The 22,616-nt window shown below is 39.9% G+C and overlaps 1 protein-coding gene across 8 annotated transcripts in view; it reads left to right on the top strand.

Annotated features, from left to right (window-relative positions):
• The window catches only part of UNC5D (unc-5 netrin receptor D), a 164,505-nt gene that overhangs the window by 83,468 nt on the left and 58,421 nt on the right, over positions 1 to 22,616 (top strand). For all 8 annotated transcript variants that reach the window (XM_068662268.1, XM_068662267.1, XM_068662265.1 and 5 more), the window contains 3 exons: positions 9,678 to 9,896; positions 16,627 to 16,770; positions 20,935 to 21,038. In XM_068662268.1, coding sequence (XP_068518369.1) covers positions 9,743 to 9,896; positions 16,627 to 16,770; positions 20,935 to 21,038 — 402 coding nt within the window. In that variant the 5' untranslated portion in view covers positions 9,678 to 9,742. The remainder of the gene's footprint in view (positions 1 to 9,677; positions 9,897 to 16,626; positions 16,771 to 20,934; positions 21,039 to 22,616) is intronic.

The following is a 22,616-nucleotide window of genomic DNA, read 5'->3' as shown; positions in this document are numbered from 1 at the left end:
ATTGACTTTTTAATGGCACCCATTACAGTTGGCAGCCCTTTGAGGCACTTGGAACATCAGTTAGCCAAACGATATTGGTTAATTTATTCAGAGTTCCCTTCTTGTTCCCTTAAACAGGCCAATTATCCTAGGCAACAACAAAGCTATAACCTTCAACATCTTATTTCACCATCTGGAAATAGGTGGCTGTGCAGTGAGCCACCAAAGTGTCCTCCCTCTCTCTACAACCAGCTGATAAATATGACAAATTTTCAGGAAACTGATAAAATTTCTGCTGCTATTTAAGATAAACTCTGTCTAGTCAGCATGAGATATTAGGTGTTTGATACCTAGGAAGAATTTTAGGTATGTTTTGAGCTCATTGAATAAACCGGTGATGCCTTGGTCCTTTCAGTGCTGATTGCAGCTTAATCTGCAGTCATTGTCCTCATCCATTTGATTCTCTTCACATGGATAAATCTGGCATTATCAAGTATTTTCTCACTGCATTTTAAAGTTGATCTTTTTTTTCTTCAGGTTTGATATTCTTCACACACCGCATTTTTTGTCACCGATTCATCTCTTTAGAATGCTGGAGAATCTTTTTCTTTTAAAGATTTATATTCCTTGCCTACTGCTTAAAGAAAAAAAATCTAGATGTTAAATAAATGTATGACTGTATGAAAGATTCTTCAAGTTTGTAATCCACTAATCCACTTAATATTTAATAAATGCAATATATCATTTTTATAAATATGTATAACTTAGATATAGATAGGTTTAGAATACATGAGGGATTACAATAGTATACCACATAAATCTCTGTTGGCATAGAAAAGACCAGTAATGTTTTATGAACGTATTAAGCCTCATTGGTGGAAATAAATGTCCTACCCTCCTGCAACCCATTAAAAACGTTGTTTATGGAAAGATGCTTTTATGAATTTCATGCAACTGCAAGTTTCTCGTGAAATGGCTGAAGAGAGGGCGCAGCAATGCCAGCCGAACGTCGTATTAGAAAGGAAAGTGGTACTAAGGAAAAGTGGTACTAAGGAAAAAGGCTTTTTTTTTTCTTTTTATAATCTTTTTATACTCTCACAGCAAAATTTTGTTGTCATCAGAGTGTCTTTTTTTTCAAATGGATTCTGTGTGAGAAGTCATTTGGATGATAATGTTGTTACTGTGCTTTGGTGAAAAGTGGGGTAAAAAGGGTTTGCTCAGAGCGATACAAGAAATCAGAACGTTTTAGGCAACCACAGCTCATCTCCCTGGTTTGTGTTTAGAGGCACCCCATGTGTGTTCCTTGTCAGGGAGAAGAATAGGTGGTTCAGATTGACACATTGACTTGCCTTTCCATGGACAAATGGTGTGCCCATGGGCAGTTACCATGGGTTTTTTGACCGAGGAGCAGTGACTTACTCAAGCAGGCTCCCTCGCTTGCTTCCAGCTGCAGCAGGTCACTCCGTCACTCTTCAGGCACTTCCACCCACTGCTTTTGAGCCTGGAGATCATCGTTTATGCACACAGGGACTTCTCTTAGGTGTCTGTTTTATCACTGGTGAAGAAGCATTGAACCTTTTTTATGTAGGAAGGGACTGTTAAAGTGAATACATACACGGGCCTTAAATATATGCAGACAATACTTCGCAGTTAGTTGTCTTGATACTTAATCCTGTTAAGACAACTTATTCCCATGATTAGATATGGATTTCCACTCTCCTTTTCTGCTAAGAAGCTGGACACGATGTCATCCAAAGCCTTGTAAATAAGAAGAGAACGGTGTCTGCAGCTTGGCGTGGTTTTACTAAGCACGGGAGCACAGCTCGGTGGCATTTGGTTCCTTGTCTCGTGGCCTGCTCTCAGTCACAGTCTGTGTGCAGACTGACTGCTTACCCTTCTGGAAAATGAAATTGATAATATGTACTTCCCAGATTTGTTGTCAGACTTTCTTGATGCATGCAAGATGCTTTAAAAGCAGTGATCAAAGAAACCACAGAGCATTTCAAGCAAAGTGTAATGGGGAGGAGGAAAAAAAAGCAAACAGGTGTAAAACAAATAGTTTCAAGTATAAGCACCCAGCCTAGTATCTAGGCCTATGCACATAGAAAAAGAAATGAAATTCTTTAAAATTCAGATAAGCAGGTTTAGTTTGCAGCTAAAGATTTTGAGCACACTGCTTTTGTGTGATAATATTTTAGATTTATTTCCACAACTTATTGCACATTCATTTTTTGGAGTTTTCATTGCAGAAAATTGCCAGGAGGAATGGATTTTGTCTTCCTTCAGCTGGCAGAACAATTTTCCACCTGTCGCCCAAATATTTGATGAGAAGGATTACAGTACAGCTGCTGGAAGTTTATACTTTATATCCATAGGAAGTAAGAGGGTCTGATGAAACTAATATACTGATATCATGGCTTGGTTTGCTGAGATGTGTGTGCTGCACTTGTGACTTTCAACACGTGCTGAAAGTGTAGGAGACCCTGGCTGCTAAGATGCAAAATAAAAAGTGATCGTGGTCCTATAGCATGTTCTTAAGGAATCCTTGGTTTCCCACCAGTGCTCCCTTTGTTCAGAGCATCACCTATCCTTTTAAGTGCCAAGATAGTTACAGCAGCATTGGGGTTTCCACTTCCACAGGCGAGTTTTTCAAGTGCCAGTACCCTATCAGTGTTGCCAATCTCATCTGCACAGCAAGAGTTAGAAGGGGTCCTATGCGTAGCTTTTCTTTCGTCCATAAGCTTTTATTTCAGTTCCCCACAAGAGGGCATCCTACGGGGTGTGAATTTTTGAGACATCTCTTAAAAACATAGGTGGCCACTGTCTCAGACACTGAACTTAAAAACAGGAGAAAGGGTCTCTTGTAGGGTAGATGAATATCCAGTATAAAGAGTTGTTTTATTGGGTTGTGTTAACAAAGGCCTGTAATCTACTCGCTCCATGACAGAATTCTCTGAAAATAATAAATTCTGTGTTCTTAGTCTTTATTACTCCTGGGTATATAAGCATCCTCAAAAAGTCCTATTTTTTAGGTACTTAATTTTGAAGTTGTGAGTTTTGCTACAAGGTTCAGTCCACTCTGGAAATTGAGTAGAAATAATTTAGCTGTCATATGCTTTTTTTTTTTTTTTTTTTTTACCTGCTGAGAGTCTTCACCGTGATATTAGATTGATCATGAAGGATGATTCTAGGTTTGAATTTCTTTGATTTTTATCTTGTGTTTCACAACCCTGAAAACTACAGTTAGAATACACCCAAAAAAAAAGAGAGAACTGGTGTGAATATACATTGGTTTTGTTTGCTACTTCCAAAGGTATTTTTATTCAAAAGCAAGTTCATCTGCTTGACAGTGTTCCTGTTCTCTCTGCCTTGGTGTCACAGTAACACACGGAAACATAACCCCCAATAGTCTGTTAGTTCATGTGTATCTGACTTAATTATTGCAGTGCCTGGTTCATTAAGCATTATCCTTCAGTGAAGCACTAAAGGGCAGCTGGGCAGGTATTGCATTGCAATGGAAACTTTCCTTAACTGCATTGTCTTATAACAAAACATTCGGATGAAAACTTACTGAATTCTCAGGTTGTGATGTGCAATACATGCTGGCTCAGCCACACCCTGTGCCACGTGCAAATTAGAGAGGAATAGATGGACGAAATGTACTTTGACAGGAATCTCATTGATTTCCACTGGTGTCATGCTGCTTTCTATAGGTGAGGTTGTTGTAAATGTATGGTAGCACTAGCATCTTTGCAGTACCATTTCATCACTCTCTACAGACTTGCACTGACATTGTTTTGATTTGTTTTCACATCAGAAAGTAATTTTGGTTCAAACATCAGTGGCATCTTTATGTTTTTCTACTTTGATATTTTATTAGTGTCTTATACTCGCGGGGTATTGTCCTGGCAACCTAATTATGATTTCAGGCCCTGCTGAAATGAAAAGGGAACAAACGTCTTGGTGGAGAAGAAAAATGATCCTAAATATTTGTTCATGATGTATATATGCATACTTCAGCTCTAATTACTTGTTCGTTTGCCTCAGGGTGTTTCACATATCTTACAACCTTTGGTTCAGCCCAGCAGTCCCAGGGGGTTCTTAATTCCATACCTTGACGTGCAGTGAAGTTTCCTCCTAATATTGTCCAGTTTTTGTAGCATGGTTTATTACCAGAAGAAAGCAGACTATGCTTAATCAGATCACATCAACAGTGAAATAGGATGAGATTCCCACAGAGCAATGTCCAATTGAATTACATCCAAGTTTGTTTAATCCATTTAAACCTCATATGGAATATTTTTTTACAGGCATTGTGGGAAAATTTGTAGTGAAAAGCTTTACCCACGCTAGTTCTCACCTGTAAACTCAGTGTGCTCATAGCTGTGTAAGTACGTTTTCTTTCTGAAAGCATTCTTCCCAGACTGCTTTTAATACATTAATTTCTGGAGTTAAATATTGATCATTTAAACAAATCATTGTCATGTGGAATCTGCTGGAAAATAACAGCAAATAGTGAATGTCTGAAATAATTAGTACAGCCTTCCTTACCTTGGATCTAAAATGCACAATCAAGGTGTGAGCAGGCTTGCTTATTAATAAAGCCAGGCCTTGGACTGTGTTATGCAATAGCAAAAGAAACTAGGAATTCAGTTAAAAGCCTAAAAAGCATTTTCAAGCATTTCTGTAAGTTTAAAAGCTACATCTTTGGGGAATATACTGAAGTAGGAAAAGCAAATAAAAAGGCTGTGCAGTAAGTGCTCCGTGGCAATCATGCTCATTAAGTAGTTCTGTACCATTTACCAGTGGTGCTGAGTAGGTAATAATTGGATTCGCCCTCAATGTATAGAACTTTAAGAAAAATTATGCAGTGAGCTCATCAGCATGCATGTTTTATTACTGACCGCTCTCACCGTTGCCTGTGTTGTCAATCTTTGCTAAATACCACGTCCCTGGAGGCTTTAGTAAATCCGTGTACTAGAGGAAATAACAGAGGCATTAAAGGATTTCATGTGGACAGCAAAATCGTATTTCCTTCAATGTCTGAGCAAAAAAAATCACATTTTTGCATATGGGAGAGGGTCAGATGATTAAAGGAACGTAGGCAGATCTCACCTAAGTTGCTTCTCTGACTGAAGGATGGCTCCAGTTTGTTACAGAAGCTGCTCCGTGCATAAGCAATTTACGTGCTCTCTGGTAGGAGTTTTTTATCTTCTGGTTCTCCCATAAAAATGAGCGCACTTGAAGATGACAGTTGTCATTACTTACTTCTGTAGTAAATATCAGATATCAAATAACTGAAAAGGGGAAAAAAAGAAGGTGTCTGGAAGTTCAGTTTTGGTCATCACTGACTGTCTTGTGACTCATTTTCTGCGTTGCCCACGGGGTTAGGCCTGGAGTGCAGAACACATCCAAGAGCTTCATAAGGAAGCCAAGTGGTAATGCCAAGGTTTGTAAATTCAGGGGACTTGGATAAAGGAAGCAATATATGTTTGTTTCCAGCAAGTTACTTGGCTTGTTTGGGACACTCCTAAACTTTTTTTTCCTTTAATGGAAAGGTAAAGTTACTTACTTATTTTAAAAATCTAATTTCAATTTGGGAAAAAAGTTTGGAAACCACTATTTTTCATTGTTTCAAAATTTTACTGTAACATTTTATCCTAATCAGATTTGAACTACTGAAGGATTTCCTTCCACTGCTGTCAAGATTTTAAAACGTGACCTGACAACTAACAGCGGTATATTTATTTCATAGAAGAATTTTGTGTTTTTTCCTAACTCTTTTTTTTTTTTTTCATTTCTTTTTGTTTCTATTTTTGTCATAAAAAGATTTAAAGCCCCTATTGGACTAGCGTGCAGATCATAAAACACAAAGCACTTCCTGAAAGGTAATTTTCCAGGAATGAAAAATATAAGAATTATGTTTGATAGTTTGGTCTTCTGTCATTCACTGTTGTATTAAAACAGCCAATTTTCAATAACCACGAATGGCCTGAATCTTGAAAAACGACAGTTATAAATTAAAAGCCTTAATAATTGGAAATCAAAACCCGTATAAAATTCTAGTAGGCCTCAGATAAATTTTAAAACAAATTAGGGTACAGAAAAATGATGCGCAAAAAAAAAGATGCATTAAATTAAAAACCACAAGTATTAAGTACACTTTGGGAGAGGTTTTGCTTTGGTCAGCAGCTGCTCTTGTTATCTCAGCTAATGCAGTATTTATCCTGAAATGCGCGTATATTTATATAACATCAGCAATGGCCTTCTAAATAATATTTTTTTAGGACCTGACCCTGGGATTTGTGCTACCTGGTTACGGGTGGGCAGCATCTGGTTCTCGGGATGTCAGAGCATCAGCCTGGGCATTGTCTTCCTTTAGATTAACATTGATGTGTTCAAGGTCTGTGACAGCTCCTGTTGTTTATTGTTATTTATTGGGGTGGGTGAGAGTGCTTGCATATATGTATGTATGCTCCTAGAGACACAAGAAGTGTTTTTATCCTATGTTCTGGAACTCTGGACTCTGCAGTTTACCTCCAAGAAGCGTAGCTCTGAAGCAATGGATGGCGTTCAGTTCAGGTGCTCAGTGAGGGAGGTGAGTTGTGTGATAGATTTGGCTGGCTCGATACATCTTCCTGTTTCAGCTAAGTACTTCTAAATTGTTTTTAAGGAGAGTTGCAATGTATCATCATAATTTGTCCAATCTTGTTTGCTACCAATTGCAGTAGCCAAATTGTTGAGAACTTGAAAGTGAAATAACATCTGGGGACAAACACTCCTTTTCTTCAGTCCCTCTTCCCATAATTTTGCCCTCCCCTGGAGGTTACACGAGGCTGTTGTGTGACTCCCATTCACACAGCATCCAGATGAGCAGATTGAAATGGAGAGACCAGTCGTGGTGGTGATCTTGAGGAAATTGCCCATCGCCTCGAAAAGCTGGGGGTCAGTACGGGGCAATGCCGGTGTGTCAGGACATCCTCTGACAGAGCTGCAAAAGTACAGGGAGAGGGGTGTAGCAAATTTCACTTCTGATACTCCAGTGTGATTGAAAGAACTTCAGTACACTGGAAGGACTTCTTGTAGCTGTGCTGCAGCACAGCAGCTCGTGGAATCGGAGCAGTTTCTCCTTGAACATTTGAATTCTCAGCGCTGTCATGCCTGCGTGCACATATGGAGTTTGATGATCTGGTAGGTAATATCGGAAATGGAAGTACATCACAGCAGTGGCTGTTACTGAAGACATTTGGGGTAATCACAGGACACCACTGAGTCAGATGGCTGGCAGTGAATCCGCGAGCATCTCGTGATGGACAGCTTGTACAAGTACTACGTTTTTGTTACTAATGGGTGTGCTGTGGGCTCTGACAAGAAGCATTTCAGAGATCAGACTTAATGGTGATTTTATTTTTAATGCATTTATTTGCTGTACAGATGTTTGAGGAGATAATGTGGGAAACATATTTCTGCTATAAAGTCTTCTAGTTTATTCGGAGGTTATAAGATTTGTAAAGCACTCTGCAATCCCTCACTGAGGAGTTCTGTACAAGTCTAACCTTTCTTTAGGATGACAAACTTTCCTTGTAGAGATTAGTAAGAATATATAACCTGGAGATTAAAAAATGGAAAGACTTCAAGGCTGGAAAGGAGTCCTTGCTAGCAGAGGATGCAGGATGGATGAAAAGAAAAGCAAGAATAAAGAAAAAGGTGGCCCTTGAAAGTGAAGTTTAAAAATCGCATTTTTTTAATCCAGCTTCACTTTTGCCATCAGTAAACTGTTACAAATGGACATGAGAAAGGATACGCATTCTCAATTACTGATAAATTTCCTGCTGGAGCTGTAGTTAAATATAAAGCAACTCTTGCTCAGTGTGTGTGATCGTACCTGTTCCAGGCCCTGGGAGCTGTGGGCACTGCATCAACTCTGCCCATCAAATGTTACTGTACAATCTGTTGGTTTTAAGGTGCTCATCAGTAACGTGTTAACAATGGAAAGCGATAGTGTTAAATCCTGACCCCACTCGCAAGGAGAATTATGCCCTTAATTTCAGCACAGCTGGGATTTCATCTTTGTGTCCTGCCCTAAGGAGCAAATTTAGTGGGATAACGGTGGTCATGGTAAGCTCTCTGGCTAAATGAGTCCTTAGGAAATTGTCCACCATTCTTCCTCCACACAGGCTTCTTGCTGCCTTGTGAAGCACTCAGATATTGATGGGAGCTTGGGATTTCCATGCCTCTCCAAAAGTCTTATAATGACATTTTTGTTATTTCCTATAAAGCATGGATTTAATAAAGCCTGCAGGGACTCAGTATTACTGAAGATTGACAAGATGGAAATTGGCATAAATGTTCAGCAGTAAAATGCTAAGAATTATGATAATATTTTATAAAGTACACTGAAAATGTGGTTTAAAACATTGGGCCCATTTGAAAAATGGAACCCTCTTGAGTTTATTTCAAAATCATAATCATCTCACAGCACTTATGCCGGGTATATTTTTGCATGCAGATATCCAGCGCTAAATGAGAGATGTATTTTTAAGAGAAGTAGCAAAATATATTCACTATTCTATAACCTCCTAGACCTGTGACCGTTTTTAGACTTATTTATTTCATTATAAATTACCTTTTGTCTAACTTATCTCATTATTTTCGGTTAAATCACATATATATCGCCATCGGCTGTTCTTTCTCCGATACTGTATGCCCTTCATCTGCATACAGCCCGTGTCCTCCTCTGTTGCCATTTGGCTGTGCTGAATGTGCTCAGTAATTTGGAATCTTCCTTCATAAATCGATTTATTTTTTGCTGCTGTTCTCTGAATTTTCTCACAAAGCTGACAAACTGCTGAGATGAATCCCAGTGTTGCTAAAAATCAATGGGATATTTCTGATTTTCACACAGGATCTAGGATTTGACTTGATTAGAAGAGTTGCAGTGAGGCAAAGCTTGTGTTTGAGTGTTTCTGTCTTCATGTCTAAGAGATCGGAACATGTAGGCTCGTACGGTGCTGACTGCACGCCTTTGGATCCTCCTGCCCGTGCTGCAGGCTGAGAAAGCTCAGCATCTTGCAGGTTCTGGCCCTACAGAAACCACTTTTCCACTTTTATATCATCTGAAAGGGGCTGCAGTAAATGGGATCGGTGTAAAAGCATATTGAAAATTTCCTCTAAGTGGGTATGAAATCGCAGTTTGCGTATTCCACTGTTGGAGTGCTACAGTAATGCTGCTCGTATCAATATATTTCTCTGTGGTTAGCACTCTGATCCCTGTTAAATCTGCAGCAACAGTGTAAAAGAAATTCCATTTAGCGTTTGAAAGAAGGAAGGGTTGGTAGTTAAGGCTCTGGACTGTTGCTTAAAAGAACAAGGTCTAGTTCTTCCACAGGCTTTTTGTGTGACTGTAGGTGACCCATTTAATGGCTCTGTGCCTCAGTTTGCTGTCTGTAAAAATGGCATTAGTGATGATATGTTTTCTGAAGCTTTAATTTTCTTGACAGTTCTTGCATTTATATTTTGTGTATATATTTGTCAAATTCCTTGTAAAGCACAATCCTGACAACCATCAAGTTCTTCAAGTTTTTCTCTAATAAAATTAGTGTCTAATAAAACACAAAATGGTTTCCAGTCAATTAAATGAGATGATACAAAGATGGAACAACACGAGAAATGTGTATTTTCCTTTCCTTCCCTTTCAGGAAATGATAACAGTGAAGCCCTTCCAGAGTCTATCCCATCTGCTCCTGGAACTCTGCCTCATTTTATGGAGGAACCAGATGATGCCTATATTATAAAAAGCAACCCCATTGTCTTACGCTGTAAAGCTATGCCAGCCATGCAGATTTTCTTCAAGTGCAACGGTGAATGGGTCCATCAAAACGAGCACGTGTCGGAGGAAAGCATGGATGAGACCACAGGTAAGGGCTGATGTGTCCTTTGGAAGACAGAAGTGAGTACGGTGCCACTCAGCAATATACAAACCAGAGCAAGGTAGAGCAGAGCACACTCCACGATACACAAACAGGAGCACTGGGGGTTGTTTCAGGGCAGGTAGCTACAGCACTGCACTGAGCTGAAGGAGTGGGACCAGACACACATTCAGGAGTCTTATGACAATGCCAGCTCTGCTCAGAGCACAGCCAGTGAGCCGTGCTAGCGGGTGCAGAGCAGCAGCCTCAGCTCACTGCTGGGCTACCGCAGCAGCGTGTTTTGGTTGGCTCAGTGTGTGGGTAAAGACAGATTGTGTGTGCTTGTGCTGCACTGCATAGACACAGCTTTGTGGAGATGGGAGAAGTTGTTTCCCAAATGCAAACGGGAAGGAGTGGGTGGGAGAGGGTAAGAAAAGGTCAGACCTGAAAGGCAGAGAAGGGGAATACAGAACCCGGCAGGAGAGACATGCTATAACTGGGGAGATGGAGGGAATTAAAGCGACTGAAGGCGCAGGAGGTGTTGCACAGAGACAGTAACAAGTTGCATATGCACCACCACCTTTTCCAAATGGAGACACAGGGCTACGATAGACAGAGAGCTTTCTGTAAGAAAATAACAGTTTTTAGAGGGAACTTCTGTGTGTTTCAGTGCTGTAATTTGTAGTGGGAAATACAAACAGGAAAGAAGGATGCTTTTATGAAATTCCTGTCAGGATGAACCCCAAAAACCGATGGCAACATCAGTATATTGCATGACTTGACATTTACCTTCACCCCCAAGCACTGATAGGTATTTGGTAAGTAATGAAGTTGAGCAGGAGAAATCCATTGTGTAAAAGTGTATAGCTAAACAAAGAGGAAAAGAAGGGAGAAAGTTGAAAATGATCAACAGATTTTATCATGCCTCCTGCACACCCTCTATCTTTTCTCATTTAGAAGAATCTTGATAAGTATTGCAAACCAATTTAATGCTGCACCGTCTTGTAATTTCACAATTCAGTTTTGTTATTGCTTTCCTCCTCTTTTTAAATTCCAAGATTGCTAGGCAACTCCAAGTATTGGAAATAGCAGCGTAGGCATAACATCCTCTCTATCAATATAAGAAATTCCTTTTGAGAGGAAAAAAGCTGTTTTAAAAAGAAGATATGTCTCCTAACATGACAGTGGTGTTTGGAATTCTTTTTAAGTGACACATTCTGAAGAAATTTCATACTAATGGCTTTTTGTAAATGCTAATCTGGATGAATTTTAATTTTTGCAGTTACCTTTTCAAAAAGACTTTAATAGGTGTAACCTTTACTTCTAAAGGCAATGCTGAATCAATGTAGGAGAAATGTCGACCCTGAATGTTTTCCTTCCATATGGTTAATGAAAATCTGTCATGTGAATACTGCAATTATGTTCTTGAAGCTTTGGATTAATAACAGAATGAAAAAAGATCAAGCAACTTTAGGTCTTTGGTTTTTAAGTGTGGTGGTTTTTGCTGTTGTTGTTGTATGTGTGTGGGTTTTTTTTATTAATATTAAAACCAGTAACATTGAGTTTTGAAATGTGGAGGCACAGCCTTAGCAAATGGGATCTAAAATATAAGTGGTGCAGGTTTTAATTTAGCCCAAGCACAGAGCTACCCCTTAAAGTATTGCTATTTGAACAGCGTGTGGTCCAGACAGCTCAGGGGGTTTGTGTGTTCTGAAAGCTACCCCAGTGGTCCTTAGGCACAGAAATGGAAGCAAAGACTATAGTGTAATGTTGAAGGACAGTCCTGGATACTCTCTCCCATGGTGTATCCGTATCCATACATTATTTTAAAACTCTTACCCAGTCTTCAGTAAACAGCAGACTTGGGTTTTGTTGTTGTTTGGTGTTGTTTTTTGTGGGGGAGAATAAATATGCATACTGGCAGTGCCCTCATTTCTGGAGTCAAATTTGAGCATAAACACGCCTGTTACCAGGCACACGCAGTGTTCTGCATGCTGCGTGGGCTCCGTTGGTGAGAAGCTGCATGAATTTGTGCCACGAATGGTGCCTCTGGTTAAAGGGAGCGCTCTGGTGTGCTCACCAAAAGGAGGCCACACTGAGCGGAAAGGGGTCTGTCCTTCTCCATTCCTCCACTGCTTGTTATGTGATGACAACTCAGAGAGGAAGCTTTGAAGAGGGGTGAAAAATAGGAGCAACAACAAAAAAGAGGAAACTTAATGCTGACTGCAAGAAATGTACCTTAGCATCGCTGCCAGCATGCTCCTAGCCAAGTGTATGCAAGAAGTACTTGGCAGTGGTACTTGAAGGCACACTGCTGCTGATGGATTTTACCTACAGCTTGTTATTGTGTATTTCTAGAAGGACAGGAAGGACAGCTGCTGGTAGGCAATGGGTATATTTTGTCATTGTGATGAATATTAAATGCAATTTCACAGGCTACTATTTTCATAGGGGAGAAATACAAATCTTAGAGTAAGACATAATCAATGTGTTAATTTGCACAAGAGGCCGGATGTAGTTTTTGTAGTTTTGTAAGGTCCGTGGATAAATACTGGGCTCTGACACATGCTGAGGATGTACAGGGGTCCTGGTGGGCTGAAGGAGCTTGCACTGAAGTTGTTGTGGCTTTGCTGCTGTTGATGCAGAAGGTCCAGGCAGGCAAGCCAACACATACTATGGCTGTGATGGATCCAGGTTCCCATCTCTGTGCTGTCACAGTCAATTGGTCAGTTACAGACCAAGTTATTTCATCTTCTCCCTTGCTTCCTGAGCTGCAGAAAGAAGTAGTCTGCCTTTTTTTTTTATTTTTTCCATAAATGTAGCAGAACAGGAACTTTGCTCACTCTATATACGTGGAAAGTAAGAGCCTGAGCTACTAGATGCTATTGCGATAATAATATAATAGTTATGGTTTGACTCAATTTCTTCTGTTTTATTTGTTTGTTTTTGTTTTTTTTTTTCATCTGAGAATTAGTTTACAAATATTTCAACTTTTGGTTTCGCCACAGGATCAAACCTGCTAAGAGTAACTAGAGTTTTCTTGTCTGATAAAGAAAAGGATTACAGCAATAACTGCTGTCAGCGTTTTTCTCATTTAAACAAATAAAGCTGACAAATGCTGAAGTTCTGTGCAGCTCTGTTATGTTTAGTACATGGAGAGCAATTATTCATCTGCTGCCAGCATTAGTCTATCTGCAGCTAAACCATCCAGCAGTGCAGAAAGCTTATTAGCATATCAGTACCAGAGTCATAATTTTATATTCTGCAAGGCTGTACCGTGTAACAAAAGATGATGGTTATAATTTGCACAATAATTTAAAGGGTTGGACTTGCAGTGCTTATTAGAGTTTTACAAGTTACAGGTAAAATGTTGTTCGTGTTTATGATGTGCCTGTTTTTCATTTGCATGGATTTTTCGTTCTGTGTCATTTCCTATGAACAATTTTTCTGGCATTTCTTGAGATGCAGAGGGCAGGTGAATACATCTGTTGATAAAATATAGTGCTGATGAAGGAAGAATATATGCCTCTGTTCCCAGCAGATTTGCTCTTCGTAGTTGTTTCTAAAACAAATGAAAATATGTGTGCTTCCTCCATAAACAACACCTAACTTTCCCCAAAGACTTGATGTTCTCCAGATCAGTTTTGTGGACTGGGAAATGGGGAGACCTTTGCAAGGGCCTGGATCCCTACCTCTCCCCCTCTCAAACCTTGGACCCCCAGCCCTCACAATCGCGTGCTGTTTGGTTGCCTGACTCAAAGCACATTAAGCATTGCTTCAGAAAATGCAGCCTTATCTATACTAATTAAATAATGTGTCAGTGAAAGGAAGCGCTAGGCTGGAGAATATTCTACCTTAACAAACCTGAAGCTGCAGATGCCTGTATTCAGTGATGACTGCTCAGAATTTTACAGCAGCAATGAGCCTAGAAATGGCTCCTGCTCTTACACGTGGTGATTTTTCTGGCTGGTATCAGGGAAGGTTCTGTTGCTTGCACCAGTAAGCTGTATAATAGGTAGTTCTCAGCTCCTCATTTCCATTCGCTGCATCCAAAAATTCCTCGAGTAGCTCAGAAATTGAGAGAGTTCAGACAACAGACAGTGCATCGTAGCTGTGTGGGGGAACGGTAGCACTGTCAGCAAGGTTGTGGTTAACGGCGGGTGACAGGGAGGATTTTCATCCCCAGGAAGATGCTACGCAGAGGTCACGGTGGGGATAAGCTGATGGGAGGATGGGAGGTGAGCTGGATGTGCTCAGGCCCAGCAGGAGGCTGAGCACACCCAGTAGGCCCCAGCACCTTCACAGGAGCATGCAGGGCAGCAGGGGCACTGATACGGGGCACAGGGTCGCACAGAAGTGTGTGTCAGCTAATTGAATGCTGGACAAGTGATTCCTGACCGAGACAGGCCGTCGTTGATAGGTCAGTATTTGTCAAGGACTAATCATTTTTCATCCTTGTCAGAGAAGTCTTTAAGTAGATGGGTTGCAACCTTGTTGGACGTGGCTGCAAATTAGCTTGGAGTTGGAGGCTCTGGAGCTTGATGCTTTGTAGCTTGGACTGAGATGATCCAGGGGCTGCACACAGCTTCATTTATCAGAGCTTACACTATCAAGAAAGTATGTGTCTGTCAGGGTCGTACAGCGTGGCGGGACATGAAATATTCAGCCAGTTGAGGCCTGCTGTGGTCCAGGTCCTGTGCAGCAGGACTCAAATGCCAGAACTCACTGCCGTTATCTTTAACTTCTAAAGATCACTACAGAATGGTTGTATGGCTGAGAATTTGAGGATTCATTGCTGTCAGAGCAGCCTGGATGTTTAAATTGAGATGGTGCACTTCCAGCATACGTTTTACAGTCTGTGTCAGCGAGGACAGGAGCTGCTGACAGACCTGCTGAGCTCCGGGTGTGAGGTTTCGTTCCTAATGGCTTGTTTTCATGCTGGCAGAAAACAAAAGGGATTTTTTGTAAACAATTTTGAAAAATGCACCAACATATTTAAAAAAAAAAAAAAGGCACAAATAAAAACAGCCAGGAAACCTCTGTTTGTTTATTACAGAGTGAATAAATATTTGAGTGACTAAAATGATTATTGAGTCAACTTAGGAAGCTGTCACAGGTTTGGCCATATCTTAAGGTGTTACTGTGAAATATGACAAGCCAAACAGGATAAATGGAAAGAAATAAAAATATCCTTCGCCTATTGCTGAAAACGTAGCAAAAATTTTGACTTGCTTTGTAGTATTTAAAGCTCGCCTGACCTTCCCCAGCCCTCTTCCCTGAGCATCCCCAGTGGGCCTCATCTCTCTTGTTTACCCAGGGAACAAACTGGCTTCCTGGTGCCTTTCAGAAGTGAAATACCCAGCTGTTAATGATGCCTGAGATTAAGTAGAAGCCAATTTTTATGGAGTTCAGGTTTAGAAATTTCTTGCTGCTTTATAAACTTCACAGGCATGAAATATTTTAAGATTGAGTTTTCATTCATTTCCAGTGAAGGGGAAATAAGTATCCTGGGACTGCACCAGAGGAGAAAAAGAAGAAAGTAGTAGGCATGAATTCTTTCAATTTTCAAATTAATGTTTTTCTGACTAGCTCTTTTAAATGATTCTTAATGCCTTTTAACCCTGATTTGGATTATGTTTCCTCTCCTCAGCACTGTCGTACAAAAGAGCTGCAGACATGGCAACCATCCCAAGCATGTAAAATAAAGTGTCAGGCTTACAAGACTTTGGTCTTTGTTGTCTTGTATTTACCTGCAAACTTTGACAGAAGCAAATGCTTCTGGTCTGAAGGGCAACACTGCTAAATTTCATCTGTGCTCAGGAGGTTACGAAAATGGTGGCAGGCTAAGAAAAAGCACAGGACTTTCCCCATCCTTACTCCCGGCTAGCCTTCATTATTCCATTAGATCCTTCTCTCAGTTCTCTGGGTGAAGCTGATTTCTACCTTGGGAAGAGATAGGTATTCGTTTTAATAAACAAGCAAGTTTGCAGTAGAAAACCAACAGCAGTGCACTGCAGATGAATTCAGCAAGGCTCTACTTGAGGAAAGAAACTGGATAAAATAAGTCGGGTGCCTCTCTGAGGTTATAAATGCTTCTTTTAGTGAAAGCTGGAAAAAAAAAAGTCAAGGCTTTGCTTTTGAAGCTGGATCCCTTGGTTCCCGTGGCAGAGGACCATCTCCATTTGTGAGATGTGCCATTTATTTCCCCTTGTCTTTTCTAACAACTTCCAGACTCTACTGGCTTGAGCTTAGCTTTCCTCGTGCTGCACTTGTAGGGCAAAGCTCTTCTCTCCTGTGTGAGGAAACAGCTGGAACCAAGACTGGAATTCAGTGGGGCTTTGTTAGTTCCTGGCACGCAGACATAGTTCTGGATGGGCCTACTGGGGTACTTGGGAAAGGTTTTCAAGATCACTAAGAGTTAGGTGGAATACAGTTTTATTGCATCTTACAAAAATCCAAATAAGCATTTGGGAGAAAAAGACACAAGATAAAAGGTTTCTGAAGTGTTACATTCTTGCAAAGACCACAGTGGGTGGGTAATTCTTTTAACCCAGTGCATTGTAACCTATTCAACTTTTAGGATTTAATTAGCAGTAATATGTCATTATCAAAGTAATTAGAGCTTTGCCTTGATTTAAAATGGAATTGTTTAATTAAAAGAAAAGGTTTGGCTAACCTTAGCTTGAAGACCAAGTAAGATAGCCTGTATTGGCTAATTTTCTGTGTCTTTCCCCTTCAGGCTTGAAAATTCGGGAGGTGTATATCAACGTGACGAGACAGCAGGTGGAGGACTTCCATGGGCCAGAAGATTACTGGTGTCAGTGCGTTGCATGGAGCCACCTAGGGACCTCAAAGAGTAGGAAGGCATCTGTCCGCATAGCCTGTGAGTAAACGTTCTGCTATTCTAGGTTTTGTAAGGCATGGAAACATGCTGGTTTTTTAGGGTTAAATACATATTGATACCACTGAGGCACTATTGTCTTTACAAGTGCTCTCTTTGACATACCATAGAAAAGCATACCTTTTTTTTATTATTTTTTTTTCAGAGTTTTCTTTTATTTTAATGTGGATTAATCAATTTGCATTTACACTCAGCAAGTCTGTTTCTCTCAGAGGTTCTGCCTGGATCACATACTCACAGTTTCATAACAATGCAATATGATAAAAGAGGCTAATGCAAACTGAAAGCCCCCTGAAAAGTGCCCTTTTGCTCCACATAAGGAGCAAAACCTCCATAGGGAGTTAAACCATTTAACACTGTCTAATATGCTTTGTATAAAAAGTGCAAAAATACACTAGAATATTTTGTAGCATGGTGTTCTGAATTTAATTTCCAATATCAAAGCATACTATTGGTTGTCAGGTATGATAAGATGTGGGGACAATGAGATGAAGGTAGGAAAAATTGGGTTATTCTAATCAGTGGAGGAAAAATGTTAAGCTTTAAATAAAAGCACTGTAGATTAATTAAGAGTTATGATGAGCAGGCGGGAACAGTTACTTGGTTTAAACTCCTTTAGCACAAAAGACAAAAATTTTTAACATAACAGGGAGCAGAGGACAACTGTTTCCCCAGATGGAAAGTGTTCAGACTCAGTCTATCTCTGTTCTTCATATCTGAAGTACTATGCTGTAGTGTTACCACTCTCAATCAACGATTCATTATCTGAAAAAAAGATGGAATGGAAAATGTAATAAATGCCATCATAGTAAGAGGGACATCAAAGGACAGAACCCAAACACAATTGTTATTTTGAGACTGTGGAGATACTTGAAGACTCATCCAATTTTTACCCTGCAATTAGATCTGCTGCATTGTTCTAACAGAATCAGAGCCTGAAAGCGTCCTTTTGCAGCACTGCTGCTAGCAGGAAATTACTTTCCTCCAGTCTGTTGTGAACCCTTTTTCCTTTAAATCACCACTTCAGGTCTTTATAGACCTAGTCCCAGGAAATGATGACAACACGCTGAAAAAAGATGGGAGAAATGCTTCTCGGGAGGGAATGGGAACGCAGGGGGAGGTCTCGGTGAGTCAGGAGGCTCAAGCAAGAAACTCTGATTGCTAAATTTATCAGATAGCGTTCTAGCAATTTGTGATAAATCTTTTTCCCTTTTTCCTATCAGGATAACTAAAACATTTGAAGTAAGTAATAGGACAATGTACCAACTCCGTGATTTTATAAATGACAGATTTTTTAGCTGGCTGATTTAGTTTGAATGTGTAAATATGTGTAAACTCAGGTTTTTTATTTTACTGCATTAACTGTCGTAACATTGAATGATCTGATAATTCCTCGGCATTGCTGAGCTGCAAAGGACTATTATTCTGAATTGAATTTTTATTGACTTTTCTCTGCACTGTGATTTCCCAACCCCATAACATGGCAATATGAGTAAAAATCAGAATGAGGCGAAGCAGGTGGAGCCGTGTGTTGGGACTTTTAAACCCGTCACTGTGGTACCCGTTCTCCTGCAAGCTGCATCCCCAGCTGCCATCCCTAACTGCAGATATCGCATTAGCCTAGCAGGCACTCCAGAGAGTGCTCTTCATTTCTGCTCTCTGTAATGTCATACTGACGGGCTGAATGTTGCATCCGAGCACGGTGTGGCTCCGCTACTTTTACTTGCAGCCATGTTTTTTTGTGAAAAGAAAAGCAATTCTTGAATGCGGAGATGTAGGCACTTTTTAGTAGTCCAGACAGAGCAAATGAATAGCTGCCAGGAGATGTCTGCAACAACTCCCCTCCATGAGTTTCCAGAGCTCACCCTTTCATGGACCTGTGCCACCCTGTCTGCGGTGAACAACACAGCTACTTAATTTGGGGCATGGATTTCTGACCTAGAGAATACCCTGCAGAGGGCTAGAGATGAGAATGTGCAGATCTAATTTGTGATAGCATACGGAACTTGTAACCATTTCAGAGATTTTTCACAGCACCTGTCACTGCGATGTGTAGTGTCGACTTCTGTCTTTCCTTTTTTCTTTCTTTTTTTTTTTGAACGTATAGTCTTGAGGTTCTAAATTGTGAGTTGAGTCCAAAGCATTACAGCACTTTATATTTCTCAGAAAAAGCAGGTAAATATTTCTTTCTGGTAGTGCTGAATGCAGGGAAAGCGAGAAGATGGATCATGCTCCATTTTTCATCCTAATAAAGACATTTGTAGGCACAACTGCATCTGAAGTGTTAATGAATGAGTTTTTAAGTAGCATACTGAAAAAAAAGATTGGTTATCTGTGTGAAAAAATCATCATTAACAAAGAATCATAAAAAGGAGAATACATGCACTACATGAATCTTTTCTCTAGTGACTGGCTGGCTTGCTAAAATAAGTCTTAATGTATTTTATAAAATATATTAAAGTGTAACTGATTCAGAGCCTCTGCTGTTTAAGGGGCTGTATTTCATGAAGTGTAAGCAATGGAGAAAATTAAATCAGTAAATCCACACTGTGGAATTTGAGACACTGTTTGAAGAAAATGAGTATGTCTAATGGAAACATCCTAACTCTCAAAGCACGTGTTGTAAGTAATATTCCTTCTGTTATGCTTCCCTATCACAACAAGCAAAACTTTACATAATCATGGGCATACCTGGGTCAGGTCAATGTCATTAGATATGGGTTTTCTTGATGTTGTGATTTACCCGGACACTTGCACACAGAAGTCCTGTGGTCACATCAGTATGACTCAGGCAATATGCGTGTTTTCTTATCTTTAATTATTGGCTTGGCCATGGTATCTGGGTAATTCTGTTTCTGAACTGAAGCAGTCTTGTCGTCGGTTGGTTTGGAATGTGTCCAGAGCCTGCATCTGACTGGGAAATTGGCATGCAGAGATGGCAGCGTTTGCTGGCCCTGTGAACCTTCTCTCACCTTACTTTGCTGATAATGCAGCCGTGGGGCTGGTTGTTCTCATCTAAATGTATAGGTTCTGCTTTGCTCAGCATTTGAAGTCTGCGTTTTTCCTTAAAGAAAAGAAAATCTGGGTTTCTCCATGGGGAGAAAGTTTGGAAAAAATGTTTTTTCAGGGTTTTTTTGTTGAAGCATTAAATGTAATACCTCACACGCTTTCTCTGTCGTTTCCCAACCTCCCATAAAGCAAAATGCTCTGATACTGGTCTTGTGCCAGGATTCTAGGCCAGAGGTGGGAGGCATTCAGACACGTAGACCTCCACTTTGCTTATTATGTCCTCACCTTTGCAGTCCTTGCTCTGCTCATGGAAATAATACCAGGAGTTGTTCACATGCAAGTTGGTTTAAGGAGGACCAAAGCAATAAATATTATAGTAGCTACTAAACTCCTATCTCTACCATAAGATAGAAAAATTGAGTTCAATCTAGGCATGGGCAGGGGTCCCGCATGATTTTTATCATCTAAATAGAAAGCAAATCAATATTCCTGAAGAACATCATGCTGGAATATTGCCTAGGGTACATGTTCTAAAGCAAATCTGTTGGAATCCTGGGCAAACCTCAAGTTCATGTGCACTCTTTTTCATTTATGCTAGATTGCACAGCCTCCCTCCAGCAATCAGATCTTTCTTTTTTGCTTTTGGATTCTTGGTACTGGATAAATTGATCTATTTCTTTTCCCATCTTTCCCTCCAGCTTGCAGTCCAGGCAATCTAAACAAACACACAGGTTAGAACATTTTATAAAATACCCTGGCACTGATCAAAGGCAGCATGCACTAAGAAAATAACTCACCCAGCCTTGGATTTGTTGGTGTTGGTGCAAACAACACCCTCCAACAGTACCGTGCCCTGTAGTCACCCACTTTCTTAAAGATGGAGAAAAGGAAACTCAGCTATAGATGTAGTATCTCTCTACCTCTCTTCATCTGCAGAATTGTAACTGTCAGTTGTCCATTGCTTTACAGACATCCTTAGGAATATGCAAGGCAGTGTAGTTACTTCAGTAGCCTACATAGTATTGCTTGGGGAAGAATGGCTTTTGGAATTCCTGTATCTCAGCATTTGAAGTCTGTATTTACCCGGGTAAAGTTGCACTGAAGTTATAATGAATTATTGCATTAAACTCTCTGCAGATTTACGGAAAAACTTTGAGCAAGACCCGCAGGGGAAGGAGGTTCCTATCGAAGGGATGATTGTTCTCCACTGCCGGCCACCTGAGGGAGTCCCCGCAGCTGAGGTGAGGCTTTCTGCATCTTACTGGTGCCTCCTGGGCTGGTGGGAAATGAGGAGAGAAGCAAAAAGGGCTCAGGTACCATGTGGTTTTCATGGCTTAATATTGGTTGCAGTGTAAGTAAAAAACACTTCATGTTTTTGTTATTCATTCAAAAACTACAGTGTTTAAAGGTGAGAAAAAAGTTTTCAAGTGAAAAAGTATTTAAATTCCATGTGTTTTCTTTGAGACCCAAAAAAACAAATTATGACCTATTGAGTAAATAGGTACACTGACATGGTTTGCTGAATTGATTGCATGCATTTGGCTGGTTTCCAACGTCTGCATAGTTAAATAGCCAAGCAGTGCTATCGTTGCTGGAATTCAACCACTTGGGAATTATTGGGAATTGGGAAGATAATTTTAGAATTACCTGCTTTACAGTCAACAATCAAATAAAATATCTGTGTTTTATGAAAGTTAGAAATTACGTTGAATGAAAAACTGACACTTTAATTGTTTTCTACAGATAAAAATTGTAGAGTTCTCTGTAAGCCCTGATTTACTGTTGTTGATTGTAAAATTGTTATTGCTGCTAACAAAGCCTGTAAATCTTAACAGGTAATATCTTGTTGTGGACAGTAAAATTTCACATAAAGGCTCAGCATGCAAGCCTAATTCTGTGCTCATCAAGGTAAACAGTCTACTAAAAAAAAATTCAGTGTCTTTAGAAACTGGGTATCAGACTCAAATAAATAATGATTATGGTCTGTGGCAGTAAGCTTGAGGTTATAAACTCTTTTGGTATATTCAAGTTAAGAAAGACCTGACCTCTTAAATAAGTGGATGAGAAATAACTGCGATAGCCCGTAAGTCTTGCTCAATAATTGTTATATCTGTGCATGTGGGTACCAAGATGTGTAGAACATTGCGAAACCCAGGGCTGGCAACAAATCAATGTCTTTCAAACAAGAATTTATTTCTTTAGAGTTTGGATGAAGCCCTAGATTAAAACTTAAGGCTTGAAAGTAATGGTAGGTGAAGCTTGTGCTTGTTTCATTAGATGCAAAATGGATGCTAATTGTGGCATTGCTTTTTTGTTTGTTTTGTTTTTTTAATCCATACTCTGCATGGACCTGGAAATGCAAACTGAAACCAGAATGGATAGGAGATTCATGCCCCATTTGTGTCACCAATATCTGTCTGAATCCCTTAGAGAAGATTCTGATTATTCTATTCCATCAAGTGCAGAAGTGCAGGCACATTATTTTCCCAAAGAGCACACATTTCCTGTGCTTGCCGTAGTCACAAGTTAATCTAGCGATTTATTTCTGACAATGGCTATGAATGAATGATGTAGTCAAACCTCTAATCATGCAATGCAGTTCAATAAGAGGCAGCTCCTTTACAACTGGAATGAGATTCAAGTTCAGCTCAATTATTTATGTGAGCCTGCCCCATTATCAACAATATAAATCTTCATCTCTGGAATTGTTTTTCTGCAGCTTAAAGGTGTTGAAGACTTGTTAAAGCTAAGGACAGAAATATTAAAAGTAAATGTTCTTTATACAAATCTCCTACACCATAGCTTAATCCTAAAAATCC

This window comes from Anas acuta, chromosome 27 (assembly GCF_963932015.1).
Source record: "Anas acuta chromosome 27, bAnaAcu1.1, whole genome shotgun sequence".
In the NCBI taxonomy this organism is placed as follows: Eukaryota; Metazoa; Chordata; class Aves; order Anseriformes; family Anatidae; genus Anas; species Anas acuta.
Note: the sequence above shows the minus strand (reverse complement) of the source record. Positions and strands in the feature narration are given on the sequence as shown.